This window comes from Oreochromis aureus, linkage group 2 (assembly GCF_013358895.1).
Source record: "Oreochromis aureus strain Israel breed Guangdong linkage group 2, ZZ_aureus, whole genome shotgun sequence".
Classification (NCBI taxonomy): domain Eukaryota; kingdom Metazoa; phylum Chordata; class Actinopteri; order Cichliformes; family Cichlidae; genus Oreochromis; species Oreochromis aureus.
Genome location: NC_052943.1, coordinates 27235829 through 27251258, shown reverse-complemented (window position 1 = coordinate 27251258; position 15430 = coordinate 27235829). Strand labels below are relative to the sequence as shown.

The window sequence follows — 15430 nt, the reverse complement described above, 5'->3', positions numbered from 1 at the left end:
CAGGAGGGAGGACAAGGAGGGAGAGGAGGACGGGTGGAGGAGGAAGAGGAGTAAGAGGAGAAAGATGTGATCCCGGGTTTAAAAAACCAGACAGAAGGAAAAATATTGATTCCTGATATGGAGATCATGTTTGCAGCAGATTATTGATGTAGTTCCTCCTCCAGGAACAAAAGTCTGTGCCCAGTGTGAGCAGGGAGGCCACAAACTGGAGCCAAACTGGAGGCGTTAACTGGAGGACACCCAGCACCAGTATCATCATCATCAACATCATCATCAGGCAGGCCTCAACATGCCTAACCCCCCCCCCCTTCTGTACACCTCACTGAGGCCTGCTGGGAGCTGCAGCTGCTCAGCTGTGTACACTCCAAAAGTATGTGGACATGTCAGCATTGCATCGAAGCACTCAGTGTCCACATTATTACGGCAGCTTCTCCAAACTGAGCACATCCTCTCTCAGCTGTTCTGTTCTACTTTTATGGAGCTGTTTGTGTTTTACTGAGCTTGTGTTTATTCTTTATTGGCTGTTTTCTCTGCTTCACCCTGTGGAACATTTTACTTACTCAGATTTCTGGTTTTGTTCTTTCTTGTAGAGATTTAACTCTAATGAGCCAAATTATTTCGTACTGGTTCTTTTTTCTTGTTATTTCTGCTGCTGTGGTGCAGAAATCCGTGTCTGTGGGTTTCATGGGTAATGTGCTGGGCTCTGGATGTTTATATATACGCGTGAATATTTCCATGATTTAAACAGTAATTGTTATTTATACTGCATTTTTAGTCTTCTCCATTTTTCTGGGTTTTATTTTTTAATATTCTAGTTCTACAGGTTTGTAGTGTTTATGCTTCTGCAGCAGCTCATCCCTGTCCTCTTCAGCCCCCTCTGTGGAAAACTGAAGGTCAGAGGTCAGACTTACTTCCACACAGACTGGTAGAACTTTCTGCTTAAAACTCACTGTGTGTTATTCGACGTAACGACAAACTTAGTTGAGAAAAACTCAAATCCAGGTCTGAATTTTTCAGCCGCCAGTTCCAGAACAGATATTCCAAACCTGTTATTCCAGCTTCAGATCATCTTTGATATTCCAGGTCTGGTCTGGATGATATTCCTGATCTGATATTCTGTTTTTTTCCATGTTTAATGAGGTTGTTTTTTCTGGAGTCCCCTGGGTTTGTTCTGCACTTTCTGATTCATAGAAAATTAATCTTTCTGGATTTTTTATGATGTTTCCTGCAGTTTCAAACTTTTTGTCTTCCTCATTCAGATGTTACCTGACATTTAAGCACAGCCGGACTTGCAGCGGCGACTGCAAGCACATAGTTTTGGTTTTTTTTTAAATGGCGTTTTGTAGTTTTTCTCTGCTTTTAGAGAACGGGTGGTTTAGTGTCTCTGCACTTTGGGACTTTTAATGATTTCAGATCCGTTTCTGAGGTGAAGTTTCTTGTTTCCACCTCCGAGCTGGAGCGCTGCAGTAAATGTAGCTCCCAGCTCTGGTTTTAAATGCTGCTTCAGAACAAAATACCTCAGAGGTAGTCGGTCCCTTGTCTCCTGCAGGCAAACCTACTGCACTGATGTTACGCTGTAATCCTCACGGTGGTGGTTTTTAAGTTACTGGGATGCACCCTCCATCCGTCCCCTCTCCGCTCCGTGTTGTTTTTGTTGGTGGTTTTCCGGTGTGGGCGTTGGGATCCCTCTGGGACCGGCCCTGAGATTAAGCAGCTCTGCAAATAAAATCCACTCCACTTACTTGGATAATTGTTTTACTGGAATAATTAAAGGATTCAGTGTTTTCCTGTGGATGCAAAGGTCAAACTTCTCCTGATTTAGTGCCGCCCTCCTCACAATCTTCCAGTGCTCAGTGACGGATGATGAATCTCAGTTTATCCTGTTTGTTCTCCATATTACTTCTCCTCTTCATGGAAAAGTCAGAGGTCAAGCCTACACAGGCAGCCTGAGTGATACTCCAAGTGTAAACGGTGTTTTACAGGTCTGACTATTCCAGGTCTAAACATGATGATCTTGAAGATGTTTGACATTGTTTATGTTGCTGCGTTCATTAAATAAACGAAGGAGCTGTAGCGTTTCCCAAACTGAGCTTAATTTAACCACCTGATCATTTGGGATGACATCACTCGAACGGACCAATCAGTGAGCCCGTATGCCCTCGTGTGATGCAGACCTGGTTCATTAATAGTAAGTCTGAACTCAAACGCAACTTCCTCACTCTGAGCTCCTTTCTCAAAGTACAATGAAGCACTTTGTAAGTTCTGCTCTTCCTCCTCCTCCTCCTCGGCACACATGGAAAACATTAGCAGATTGTTCCAGAGGGTTCGCTGAAGGTCTGCAAACGTGTAACCGAGAGGCCGGCGTTACACCTCCGACCTCAGCTGGAGGGGAGGAGGAGGAGGCGCTCCCTCTGTTTTCGCTGTTCCCCCCTCTCCTGTCGACACGTCTGAGGCACCGTTCGCTAATTGACTTCTGAATTTTTATTGTTTAATTACTGTCGCAGTAACACATGGAGGCAATTATCTGTAGCCTGCTCGGGATCGCCTTACAGCGGCTGACGGAAACAAAGAGAAGACGATGCAAACGCCGTTTATGGCAGCACTCGCAGCGAGGACAGAACTCATAATTCAGCCCGAAAAACCTCCGTCTGAACCACCGAAACGTCACTTCAGCCTCGTCTTATTAATATATTTAACCCTCTCTGGCCCCGACAGCAATAATTCCCAAAGACAAAATGCTGGTTTACAGGAAGAGGGATTCAGTGCGCTTTAATTTTGTAGTTTGTGGGTTTGTTTCATGTTAGAACAGATTAAGGACCAGACGTACTAATCATGAGGCCACAGTTTGGCTGTAAGGTCAGGATTTGCTCTTTCCAGGAACAACACAGCTAACGAGCCTGCAGCTGCTTTACTACAGCTCAGACCAGCGTTTAATCCTGGAGTCAGTTTTAGAATAACTCTGACACAAACACCTGGCAGAAAGCGCAGATCACTGCCCCTCCCTGATCCTGGTTCTGTTAGAAGTCTCTTCCTGTTTTATGGGAGTTCTTCCTTCCCACCATCGCCAAGTGCTGCTCACAGGGGGTCTCTCTTCAGTTGTCTCTCCAGGGTCTTTACCTTATAATATAAGGCACTTTGAGATGACTGTTGGTCGTTTGTTGATCTATTAAGGAAATTTCAGTGAATTAAAATTAAGATTTTGGCTGGTCGAACCCAAAAGGAGCAAATTCCTGGGTAAAAGAACGTGTTGCTCTAAGTGCCCCAGTGAAGCTCGTTCAGAGTGAATGCCAGACGTGATTGGCTGTTCAGGTTTGTGACTCAGCTGTAGATTGATTATTTAAAAACTTACAGTTTGTGTGTTTTTGTTTTAGTGACGTCTAAATCTTGATTAAACATCATCTTTATTTTGTGTTGAAACCTCACATCTGTGCGTCGCCCCGAATAACTCCAGCAGATGTTTAAGAAGACGTGCTTCAGATGTTACCTGTGATTTAAGCACAGTCAGACCTGCGGCGGCGTTATTTCTTCTTCACAAGCGTCAGACTTGTTCGCAGCACAGAGGGCGAGGCGAGGAGGCGGATTAAAAGTGAGGCGCTTGCATCAGTCAGTGGAGTCATTAACACCCTCCTCCACCTCCTACACCCGCCTCTGCTGCAATCGATGCTCATAGAAATTTCATGAACTTTAAACAGTGATTGACAGGCACCTCCGGCCCCGGCCGCCGCCAACGCCGCGCCCTCACAGAGTGTATGAGGTGACAAAAGTTACTGTAACACGAATTAACTGACCGGCGTGTGTGTGTGTGATGTACAGTCTCATTAATAGAAACTTGATTATCTGATTCACATCTTTAAGATGAAGAGCGCGGCCCGCTCGCGGCCTGATGTTGGACAGATGTTCAGCAGATTATTCACTGTGAAGGTTTTTCAGCCCTTTGTCTGCAGGTCCTCTCAGGATTATTAAAAGCACTTTACGCTCCCCACAGGAGAAGAAAAACACACCATTACAGGTGCTTCACAGTCAGGAAAAATACACATTTAACAAATAAGTGTATTTAACTCAGGGTGCATGCAGGCAAGTTTTTATCGATATCTAAGTAGTTAAACTCCAAAACTACAGATTATTTATGATACAGTTTGGGTTCCGGTCGACAAAATTTATTCTCTTCGCGTCCTTTCCCCGTGCCTTGTTTTCTGTGCTGAGGACTCGACGCCTGCGTGGTCACGCGGTGCATCCTCGGCACGTTTGAACAGCACCAACTGTCGAGGCTTCATTCAGTGAAGTTCAGCACTTTCTTCATCTCGGATAAATTCTGTTTTCTGTAAAAATAACCGCGTACGGTCGAAGTCTTCACCTGCAAGGACGAGAACCTGAACCATCAGAATGTTTATTTTTTAAATTGTTCTCCAAAGTTTTCCCAATCAGGGAACCAAACAACTTTTAAAGACAAACAGCTAAAACGCAGGGTTAGGGTCAGGATCGTGGCTGCTGGGTCATTTATAATATCTCACAGGGTTAAAACGATCTTTCATCTTTTAGTGATGTAAATATAAACAGAGTTTTTTATGTGTTTTTATTCTTCACTACTACAAAACACCAGAGGAAACCCATCGTCCTGCTTTACCTCGGCCGGATGTTTAAACTTAAGACGCTTCATAAAGGCAGAATTTATGGTTTGGGTGTTCCTAATAAAGTGATCAGCGAGTTTGTGTTACAGAGTCGGGATGTGATGCGTCAGGAGGCGTGTCTCAGTCACTTAGTGGCGATCACACGGCAGCAATGAAACAACACGAGCGCTGTCGCGTCCCCGCCTTTGATCTCGCCTCTCGTGTCGTCTTTTAATAGACGGCAGAAGTGTGCTCTCCGCCGCGGGAATTCCTCGACTCTCAGCAGAGACGCACCACATTTCATATATCAAAGAGCTCCACTTTGGGAACGGGGACTTGTGGAACTAATGTCGGGTAATTAGCCGTTTCTGCGGGGGCATTTTCGGCCGCCACTCCAGAAAATAATAACTTCTCAGGTGGGGGGCCTATTTCTTTGAGGCACTCTGCTCGGCCGGCTCTAATCATGGCGAGGTAATTATTCGCTGATTAACACGCGGCGTCGGGGCGGATGTTCGCTCTAATCACAGGGGCTGTTGCGTCAGTGACGGCTCTCAGAGGAGGAAGCAGAAGGGAGTGGGCGCTCATGTGGGTTACAGAGACGAGACAACGGTACCTGGAGATACCTGAAGACACCTGGCGGGTTCGGGAGGGCCGACTCTGATCTTCATCAGAAGATCGCGTCTTCATTGCGTAAAGAATGAAAGAAAAACATTTCAACATCAAACCAACGCTGACGCCCAAATCCTCTGCAACACGGAATCATCGGCCACTGAAAGTAGTCCCCAAAGTGCAGATAGACTGTTTTTGCTCATTTTTTATCTCCGTTTCCATTTTCTGCTTGTTTTACTTAAACACGTGCAGACATGTCCCCACAGGACCGCCCTCCTCGTCACACCAGCGTCCATGTAAAACACATCCATGTAAAACAAACAAGCTGCAGAGGAAACTTTACGCTCGCTGTCATTTACAGACCTGCCGCGTCGCCCCTGCTCTCTGCGATGACTGAGTGATGAATTGGAAGTCAGAGCAGATCAATAATCCGCTGAAAAGATGCATTCGGGGCGTTATGGCAGCCTGTCAGCATGCCCCCCCACCCCAGCTGACGCCGGTTGGCCACTTGACAAGCAGAAAAACAAATCAGCGCGTCCACTTAAGGCTCGGCATGTCGTGCATCTGTCACACACACACACACACTGAAGGAGGCGAGGAATCATCAGCAGTTGCGATCGGCGGGCCATGAGGCCAAACGCTGCACTGACCTGCATCAATCATGCGGCCGGGGGAGATGGGAAATTGCAGCACACGTTACTGCGGGACGGATGAGCGGCGCCTATTTGAAATGATGAGAGTAATACAGGAGGAAACCACGCAGCACTGAAGTCTGCCGGCTCATCGGGGACACGAGAGCGCCTGCGACGAGGCCGTGAACACCAAAACAAAAACGGTAAAGGTGAGCAGAGACCCTAAAGTGCGGATTTCATCTCCGGCTGGTAAATATGTACAAACCAGCGGCGTGGAAAAGCAGATTCAGGGCGAGGAGCAGCAAATGAAAGATAAATGTAAACAGTAGTGAGGAGGAGGAGGAGGAGGATGTAAACAGAGGCGGGCTCTCCTCTGAAGCACGGCGCCCTGCTGGATTGTGGGAGCCGAAGCGAGCGGGGTAATGAGCCTGCTGAGATGTTCCAGTAATCCGCCGTTCTCCCTCCCGGAGCTCTGATCCTCTGATCTGTGATCAGCCGCCATCTGCAGCCAGAAGCAGCGAATGATCCCAGAGCGAGGAGAGGAAGAGGAAGATTCCCCCTCAGCTCGCTGTCAGGGCGAAGCCGGACAGGTGAGAAGCACCTGGTGGTCAGTTTGACAGCAGGAGAAGCATCGAGACAAGAATCCAGATCTGCGGCTTCAGCTTTAAAACAAGCGCGTTTGATTCATGCACTCTTCAGTGTGGCTGCACCCTTTCACAGTAAAAGCTGGGTAATTAGGGATGCAGTGATTGAACGTTTTCAGACTCATTTCCAGAATTTTAAGTCTGACCTCTGCTTTCTGCTCTTTTTCTTTTTGCTTATTTTGCTATTTTTTGCATTTCCTCTTTGTTTTGTAATGTTTTTCTGGGACTGTGTGTGTCTCAGTATAGTTTTTAGCCGTCTCATGAAGCACTAGTGGTCACTTTAAAAAGCCTGAGCCCTCAGACCCACGGAGGTCCAGCATGGATACATTTTACATCCTCACTTTCATCCTGCAGCATTTCGCTCTGTTTTAAAGCCTTCTTTCTCATCCTGTTACTTTTTATCACCTTCTGTAAATTTTATGTGTCTCCTGATTTTATTTGACTCTTTTTTTTTTTTTTAAAGCTTCTGTCTTGATTGTTCAGACATTGTTAATCGAGCAGGAGTTGCTGGGTGTTTGAGCAGGAAGTGAACGTCTTTCCTGTAAGTGTGTAAAATATCCTCCTCCTCTCCACCGCTCCAGATCTGCCGTGAAGAAATTAGTTTCAAATGTGATCCGCCTCCCCCTTCTTCTCTGCTCTTCCTCTCCTCAGTCACTTAGCGGTCTAATAACGGAGCGTGCCGCTCAGCAGGACGCCGGCCGACCGTTTGATCACCTTCACAGCGAGGGCAGAGAGAAGAACCCAAAGAGAGAGAGAGAGAGGGAGAGAGTGATAAATACTTGATGAAATATATAAAAAATCCCCTCCTCTCGCTTGCCTCTGTCTCTCCCGCCCTCCTCTCACCTCTGAATTATCTTCCTCTGCTCCTTTTCTGATTTATAAAAAGCATCAGACGGCAGGAGAAAGCGACGGCCGCGGCCTCCTCGCGCTGAACAAAGAGGAGCAGAGAAAAATCAATACAAATTACGATGGAGAAAGTGGCACTGATGCCTGGAATTGCAGCATATGTTTACACTAAATCAGGCAATCTGTCTTCATATGGGCGGTGTAATGCGTGGGGTGGGGGGAGGAGGGGGGGGAGGGGGGGGGGGGGGTCAGGGTTCGCGCTGCCAGCCGCCATTCTCCAATTACTCCGGCTCCTTTGGAAGGAGGCGGTCTTTATCGATTGGCTGGGAGGAGCATGGGGCCCTGCAGGCAGCCAATGGGGCGCTGGGGTCAGAGTGCAGCGAGATTTTAATAAGGCAAAGTAATGGGCTTAATGTCTGTAGGGGGGTCGATCCCCATCAGAGGTTCATTAAAACTTCTGTCTTTGTTTCGTTCTCCGTCTGTGGTCGTCTCCACCTCCAGCAACGATCGCGACCTCAGAGCGCTGTCACATCTCTGGAGAGAGGCGTCTGAATCCAGATGTTTTATCAAACCCACTCGACTTATCGAGACACTCAGTGTACTCATCAGAGCCCACAGTGGTGTGGATACTACAAACCAGAGCAGCTCCTTTAGACCTTTCAGAATAAAACTTCTCGTGTGTTTTAAACTTCGGAAATAAACCACATCTGTCTGTGGCTGAATGTTGGCGTCCAAGAGTTTAAGTGTGAACCAAGCGTCAACCAAATTGCAGTTGCTCTGACGTCCACCGGAGGCTCCAGGAGTGAGTCCTCATAGACTCCCATGTAAACACGTTTACAGCCAGCAGAATTTCTAATGTCCCCATTTACAACATTTCACCTGTTTAAATTATATTCAGGCTCAAAGTTTGTATTGTTAGGGGTGTGGCCTCTTTGACTGACAGGTGGATGGTGACACACGTGGCTGTAGCTGCTAGGCTTCACCTCAGCTAACTGAACTGGACCTCTGGGCCGTGTTTGTGCTGTTGGAGCCTTTTGGATCATTTTTAATGACCTCATCTGACCAATTGAGGGCTGCTGTGAGGTCACTGTACTAACAGACCGTCCAAGAAATCTGAGGTCCAGTTTTGGTGAATTCTAGGATTTTATTTGGCTGTCGCTGAGCACTCAGGTATTTGTGTCTGTGGATGCAGCTTGTTAGCATTAGTGTCACTAGTTGCACTGAAGAAACAATATGGTGGCAGGAAAGCTGCTGATGTTGGATGACATCACAGTGATAACGTCCACACGCTTGGCGATGAGCCCATGGGCAGGAGGTTGACAGATAAAACTAGGCTTCTCAACCATGTACTTGTTCCTAAAACAATATTTTGTTTTCCAAACATTTTGTATTTTATTTTTGTCATTGAGTAATAAAAGTTTGTCAAGTGCTTGTTAAAAATGCCACATTAAAGTCATCCCAACACATAACAAGACGAATAACAAGGCAAAACTAAAGTGAAGTAACCAGAAAATCTTCAAACCAGCAACTCACAGACAGAAAATGTGTCCAAACTAAGGAGAGAGAGGGCCAGGATAGAGGTATGAGGCTCATGTTCCTGGATTCTTCCCGAGACTTTTAGCACAGATCAGGGACTCGGATCTCAGAGATCTGGAGGAACTTTTGGCCCTGAGGAAGTTTCCGGGTTTTTTTGATGTTTATCTGCAGACATGTCGCCTTCGATTGAAACACATCAGTATCATTTCTCAGCATCTCGTATCAGCTCGGAGGTCAGAGATGAGAACACTTCCTCTTCTGATGGAGATGGAGAGTTAACCGAGTGTAAATGGGTTTTTTATTCTATTGCAGCAGTTCCCATAGTGCCTCTCACTTGTTTTATAAGTTGGGATGTATGTACGCAGCGTCAGGAGGCAATCCAGTTTGGGATTCGCCGCTGATTGCTGCTCGTGTCGTCCCGGTGCATTATCTCCATTCATCCTCTGCTGCTCCGCATCCCCCCAAAAAGTCTCTTTGGGATCCCGCAATGAATCGCTCTTTCATTCGCGGCGGGCCGAGGTAATAGATTCAGGCCGCGCTGCTCTCTGCTTCCTCTCAGGGAGGCGGGGAGGTGAGGAATCCAACATGGCAGCCCCTGCGGCGAGGGCCACGTCCCTCAGCACTCTGTCACCCTTCAGATATCATCCCCACCCCAGTTGCAGCCTGAAAGCCCTTTTTCTCCTCTGCCGCCGCTTGAAACGGGCTCCGACAAATTTGATTTAGCAGCTCGCAGTCGCCCATTCCCGGGAAAAGAAAACAAATATTGTTATAATGGTAATAACATCTATTTGGAGCGCTGGCGACAAACGGCGGCGGGGCCCTTTGAAGGAGACCCCTCTGTGCCGCCGTATAGCTGCCTTATTCTTATTCATGAAAGCCGCGGTTATGCATATTAGTGCAAACTAGCTATTCTACTCAGCGGCATTTGGAGTGTCAATCATCCTTACAGAATACAAGAGCCAACGGTGACAAAAGCGGAGTGGGCAAGATCGGCTGACAAATTGTCCCCAAAGTCAAATTTGACAGCCTTTTATGATTAATGGGCTTGATTATGGAGAAGTATCTCCCCGAACTCATTTCCGGGTGTTTCTCCAGCTCTGCTCAGTGCATATGGAGAGAGGAGGAAGAGGAGGAGGAGGTGGAGGAGGAAGGCAGATTGTTTGTGGAGGTGAATGAGTGGAGGAGAAAGGAAAAGAGAGAGAGGGCTCGGTGGAGGGGAGGCTGGATTGAATTAGCCGTGGAGGAGAGGTGGAGTGTGAGGTCTCGCACTTGATAAACAGCAGCCGAGATAAGAGAGAGCGAGATCAGCTGACGGCGCTCGCTCGCCCTCTCCGTTAGCGCTCACTGCTAACACGAACCAACAGGAGATCAGAGGAGAGGGAGGTGAAACGATCCCTACCGAGTTTAAACTTCAGGAAATGACAGGAAGTCACGAAAAACCTGGCTTTTCCACGTGTGTGCAAAAAAACGAGCACAGTTCGACAATGTTGCATTAAAATTGTATCTTACGAGTTGGGGATGTGTTTTTATTTTCGATTTCAGCACAATCGCAGAAATCTTCAAAGGAATTGCTGAAATATGTTGTTAAAACAAGAGACACACAAATAATGCAAAGAGACAGCAGGAAGATTCAAAACACAAACAAAAAGGCACAAGACCATCCTGACCAGAGCAAGAGACTCTGTAGGAAGATGTATTAGTACAGTAAGAGGTGCGACAGCTAGAAAAAAAGGTAAAACTATCATCGGGACACATAAAAAACTCCTGAATGATACAAAGACACAGTTGGAAGATGTAAAAGTCCCCAAAAAAAGATAAAACTACAACACGCAAAAAAACCTAGAACAATGCAGTGACACAGATACGTTAAAATGTGTCAAATACCACAATGAGAGGTAAAACTACCATGCAAAGAGACAAAAATACCAAAAAAGAAGAAAAAGGACTACAGAAACTACGGCAAAAGATAAAACTACATTTGAAAAAGAGACAAATGGAAGTACCAAAAAAGTGTAAAATGACCACACAAAGACATAAAAGAAAGATGATGAAGAAGATGAAAGATGCAGAACTGCAACAATCAGCTGAGTTCCTGTCAGACGCGTCTCGGGGTTAAATAAACCCTCTCGTCTGTTTCTGTTTGTGCCGCAGCCTTGAACGAGCCCACCATCGACTACGGCTTCCAGAGGCTACAGAAGGTCATCCCTCGCCACCCCGGAGACCCTGAGAGGTTACCTAAGGTCAGTAAAGACAACTCATTAACTTGCTGCTGCAGGTCAAAGGTCAGATTTAAGGCCAGGAGGTTGGCTTAAGTCTGGCAGGTATGACCCATAATGCACCTGTCATTCAAGGCTGCTACTAATTGGGCGCTTTAATCGGGTTTAGGGCCACATTAAGGGCTGATTTCAAACTGAAGTGGCTTTTTGTCCCTCCGTGGACGCCGTAGACCACCTGCGCTGTGAGCTGAAGGCTTCTAATGCAGCACAGGGCCGAACTCGAGTCGCCTGATTGGATTTGTTGGTTCTGCTCGGTACGCTCTTGGCACGGCGCGGCGCTCCTCGCTGCCAGCGGGGCAGATTGTTCCCGAGCCTTCAAACAGGAAACAGCTGTTTATGGGAGCAAATCCTGCTGCTGCTGCTCTCGCTGCGTTTTGTTTCCCCTCAACTGGCGGGGAGGAGGGCGCGAATGGTCGTCAAGCGTGATCGGTTTGGCGATGTTTGGCTTCTCAGAAGCCCAGGGAGGAAAAAAAACGTATCAGAATTATGTAAATTAACTCTGGGACCTAAAAGTGGAGGAGGTCTAAAACATTTCATGAATTACAAAGTTTAACTAAAATTCATTTTCTAAAATGTCTCGTATAATCACAGCTCCGTGCTCAATGCCTTTAACTAAAAGAGAAACATTTGATTTGATTAGTTTCCTGTGTGATTTGTGATGGACGTCATCAAAGACGTCAAAACTCTTCATGAATTTTCAGTTTTCCTTTAAGCGTGCAAATTCTGGTTTTATTTTGTGCAACAAACTGGTCCAAATGTGCCTCATTATTACAGGAAATACAAGCATCAGATACAATCAGATTGTGTCTTTATTAAAGAGAATGAACACAAAACTTTTGTTCCATTAAAATTTTAAAGCAGCTTTGTCCAGTTTCAGGAAGATCAAAAGGTCTTTTGAACATTTTCAGTTTAGTTTATCTGACGTGGACATAAACGAGTCTTATTCTGCTGGAAACGCTGCAGTCGCATGTTTAAAGTGTTGGATCTGTATGATGTCTCTGAGGGGGGAATATCCCATTTATCTGATCATCTCAGGTACACAAACCTTCTGTTTATGTGGGACAGCCAATCAGAAGACATGAGGGGTTGTATCACATAAAGATGGATTATTTTGAGGTCTGAATCATGCAAAGCTGCTCTGGTAGAGTCCAAGAAAGCTGGAGATGAGCAGAACTGACCACTGTGTGATGTTTGTGTAGTGTTAACTAGCCCGACTTCACCAACCGTCCAAACATCACTGCTGTTTAGTTTTTTTAGAGATGTACGTTTCAGTTTTTAGAAATATACTCGCTATCTAACTTCCAGCAGCCTCCTAACTCAATTACAGCCTACATCTTATGTGAGAATGACCACAGTGATCGTTCCACTTTAGCTGGAAGAATTCAAACTGTTTTTAACTCTCACCATTTGTTTGTTTGTTTTTGGGAACTGTAGAAGAGTTTGGACCTGAAAATGGCAGCAGAATGGAAAAACTAAGCCTATTTTTACGCCTTTATTTAAAGTTTATACATGGTTTCTACATGGAAGTGGAAACACATTTAACAGTGTGTTAAACTCTGCAGGCTTTTTGGAGACAGGCGGTCAGGAAGGAAGAGGGAATTAAAAGTGCAGAAATGCTCCTTTAAGACAAAGTCGAGAATATTGAAATCAGGGAGCTGGTTTCACCCACAGAACGACATTTGTATGCTCACACAGAGGCGCGGCGTGCAGCCGTGCAGCCATCAGGCATCCTGGTTAGTATGAAGAGATTATTCTGGCTGCAGCGGCTGCGAGGAGCTAACTGAGGCAGATTCTCTGAGGCAGCGAGCAGCGGCGGCCGGCGGCGAGCGTCAGATGGGCTCTGACACTCGAAAGCAGCTGCCAAATTGAAACCATTTATCAAAATCTGACATCGGAGATCCAGTCACCAAAAAAGCAGTTTATTTGTAAATTGATACTAATAGCGAGCACACATTGTCTGGCCCCTTTGATGGCCTGATTTGCAGCCAGAGTGGGACGTCAAACACCCTCCTCCCTCATCCTCTCCCTTTAAATATTTATTTATTCAAAAGAAAACTCAATAAAGCTGCAGGTTTCTCCCTCCTGGACGTTTTGGAGGGAGAGGAATCACGGCGAGAGGAAGAGCGGCGCTCTGCGAGGTGACAGGACGGCGTGCTGGCAGTGACCGAGCAGCGACGGGTTAACTCGAGTTGTCACTTCTCTTTTGTTTTCACCTGCAGCTGCCGCTCTGCAGAGGACAGCAGCAGCAGGCGCGGACAGAGATGTCTGGGCGGCTGGGTTTAGTTTTTGGACAGGCACGGCGCCGCTGAACAGATTGATTCGTTGTAGACGTCAGGTAGAGCATTATGGGAGCAGTAAGCAGGGTGAATATGGAAACCAGAAGGAGAAACATCAGGCTGATTCCAGCTGAAAGATGGGAAAATGCCGTTCGGCCTAGCTTAGCAGGAAGCGCGATTAGGTGACGACCGTTCAGACACAATACTGAACAAAATGATCATCTTAAGGTGGACCTGCTCTGCTCATTTCCCTCAAGTGCAATAATTTAGTCACGCAATACAGAAATCAGCAGATTTTAACAAGAGTCCTGTTTAGAGGAGTACAGCTGGGCATGTATGTCGTGGTAACTTTGGGCTTTTATGATTTCCTTGAACTGCTGCTAAAAAACAAGAATTAGATCCATAAATCTGAATTTATTTTGGGTTTTCTCTGATCCACACAGGGTCAAAGGTTATATATAGGCTCAAATACAAACACCCCCACTAATGTTTGGTTAAATGTCCCTACCTTGACCAGATGCTTTTGGTAGCCATCGGCAAACTTCTGGCATAATTCTGGCTGCATGTCTGACTACTGTTCTTGGCAGAACTGGTAGAGTTCATTTAAACTGGTTGGGTTTCTGGCACAGAGACGGCTTTAGGGCAGGCTTGAGCCTCGGTGGTTCCTGGGTTGTTCCTGAACATCCTAAACAATTTCCTCTCATCTGAGGGTGACAGCTTGGGTCTTCTTCCAGACGTCAGCAAAGTGCTGACACATACGTATAACTGTGCTCACGTACAGTTGTTTGAACTCCGCAGTTGTTGAAATGGCTCAGAGAGAACGTCCCAACTTGTGTATTACTAACCAAAACTAGCCTACTTATTTTTGCTGATGCATTAAAAGTCGTTTTACAGTTGTATATTAGCTGTAATTGTAATAAAATAAATGAGATAAATTAAAATTATTTTATAATAATTTTTTTGTCATATTAGTGATAAAAGCTAAACTAACTAACTTGACAGTTTATCTCTTTTAAAAGCTCTCATTCTCTGAACTTCACAACACATTTCAAACAGTTAACATTGGTTAGTCAGGGAGTTAATAGTCTGTTAGCTCCAAAGCTATGTCAGAAAAATAACAGTTAGCTTCATGTAAGAATAAGATATCTTGCTTCTATGTAGAAATGTAGAAGCAAGATTTTTAATTACTTCAGGTCATTACTGATTATTCTGCTTTTTCTTTATTGTATAAATCATTGTTTGATCTTTAAAAATGTTACAAGGAGGAGAAAAATCTCCATCACAATATCTTGTTTTGTCCTGAGCTTCTAAACACGATGCGCCCGCTGTCAGTCTAACGGACGGACGGACGCTGAGGTGTCCGCTTCCAGCCCAGCCAGACTGGAAATGAAATTAGAGGGCTGAAAATGATCCAGGAGAAACCCCAGAGGTCATCAGTGACCAGTTGTCTTTCCCAGTTTGTCAAACTACCCAAACTAACTCTGTGTGTGTGTGTGGACAGACATGAAACTGTGCTCACGTTAATTTTAATTTGTCGTTTAATCAGGTTTAATATAATTTTAACTATAAAAGGCATCAGGTTATAAATGTTGGTGATTTCTTTAAAATACGGGACACCCTGTTGTTAAAAACAAACACTACTGTTAACATGAGGTCCATGAAGCTCTTTTCTGAGGATTTGTGAACCATGGGGTGGAGATTAAATGTGTTTAGCGTGTTGAGTGTGCACCTTTAGCTCTGATCATTGACCCTCATCCGGACTTGTGGGGGGGCGTCCGTCCGTTCGGGGATTATTAATTCCGGCCCACTTCATGAATGAGGAGATTTTCAGTGTTCATTGAGAATAATGAGAAGAATTCAGTTCATGAGCTGAATTTCAATCCGTTTCCTCTGAATGGAATTAACCCCACACCATGTCCCACATCATTAGAATACCTCTACGCCTGATAATCGCTAATCTGAAGATCCGCCGTGATGCTGCTCCCTTCGTCCTCCTCCTCCTCC

General features: G+C 45.7%; 1 protein-coding gene across 4 annotated transcripts in view; it reads left to right on the top strand.

Moving 5' to 3' along the window:
- The window catches only part of LOC116329674 (transcription factor COE3-like), a 147778-nt gene that overhangs the window by 109257 nt on the left and 23091 nt on the right, over positions 1–15430 (top strand). For all 4 annotated transcript variants that reach the window (XM_039621586.1, XM_031751734.2, XM_031751733.1 and 1 more), the window contains exon 11: positions 11026–11114. In XM_039621586.1, coding sequence (XP_039477520.1) covers positions 11026–11114 — 89 coding nt within the window. The remainder of the gene's footprint in view (positions 1–11025; positions 11115–15430) is intronic.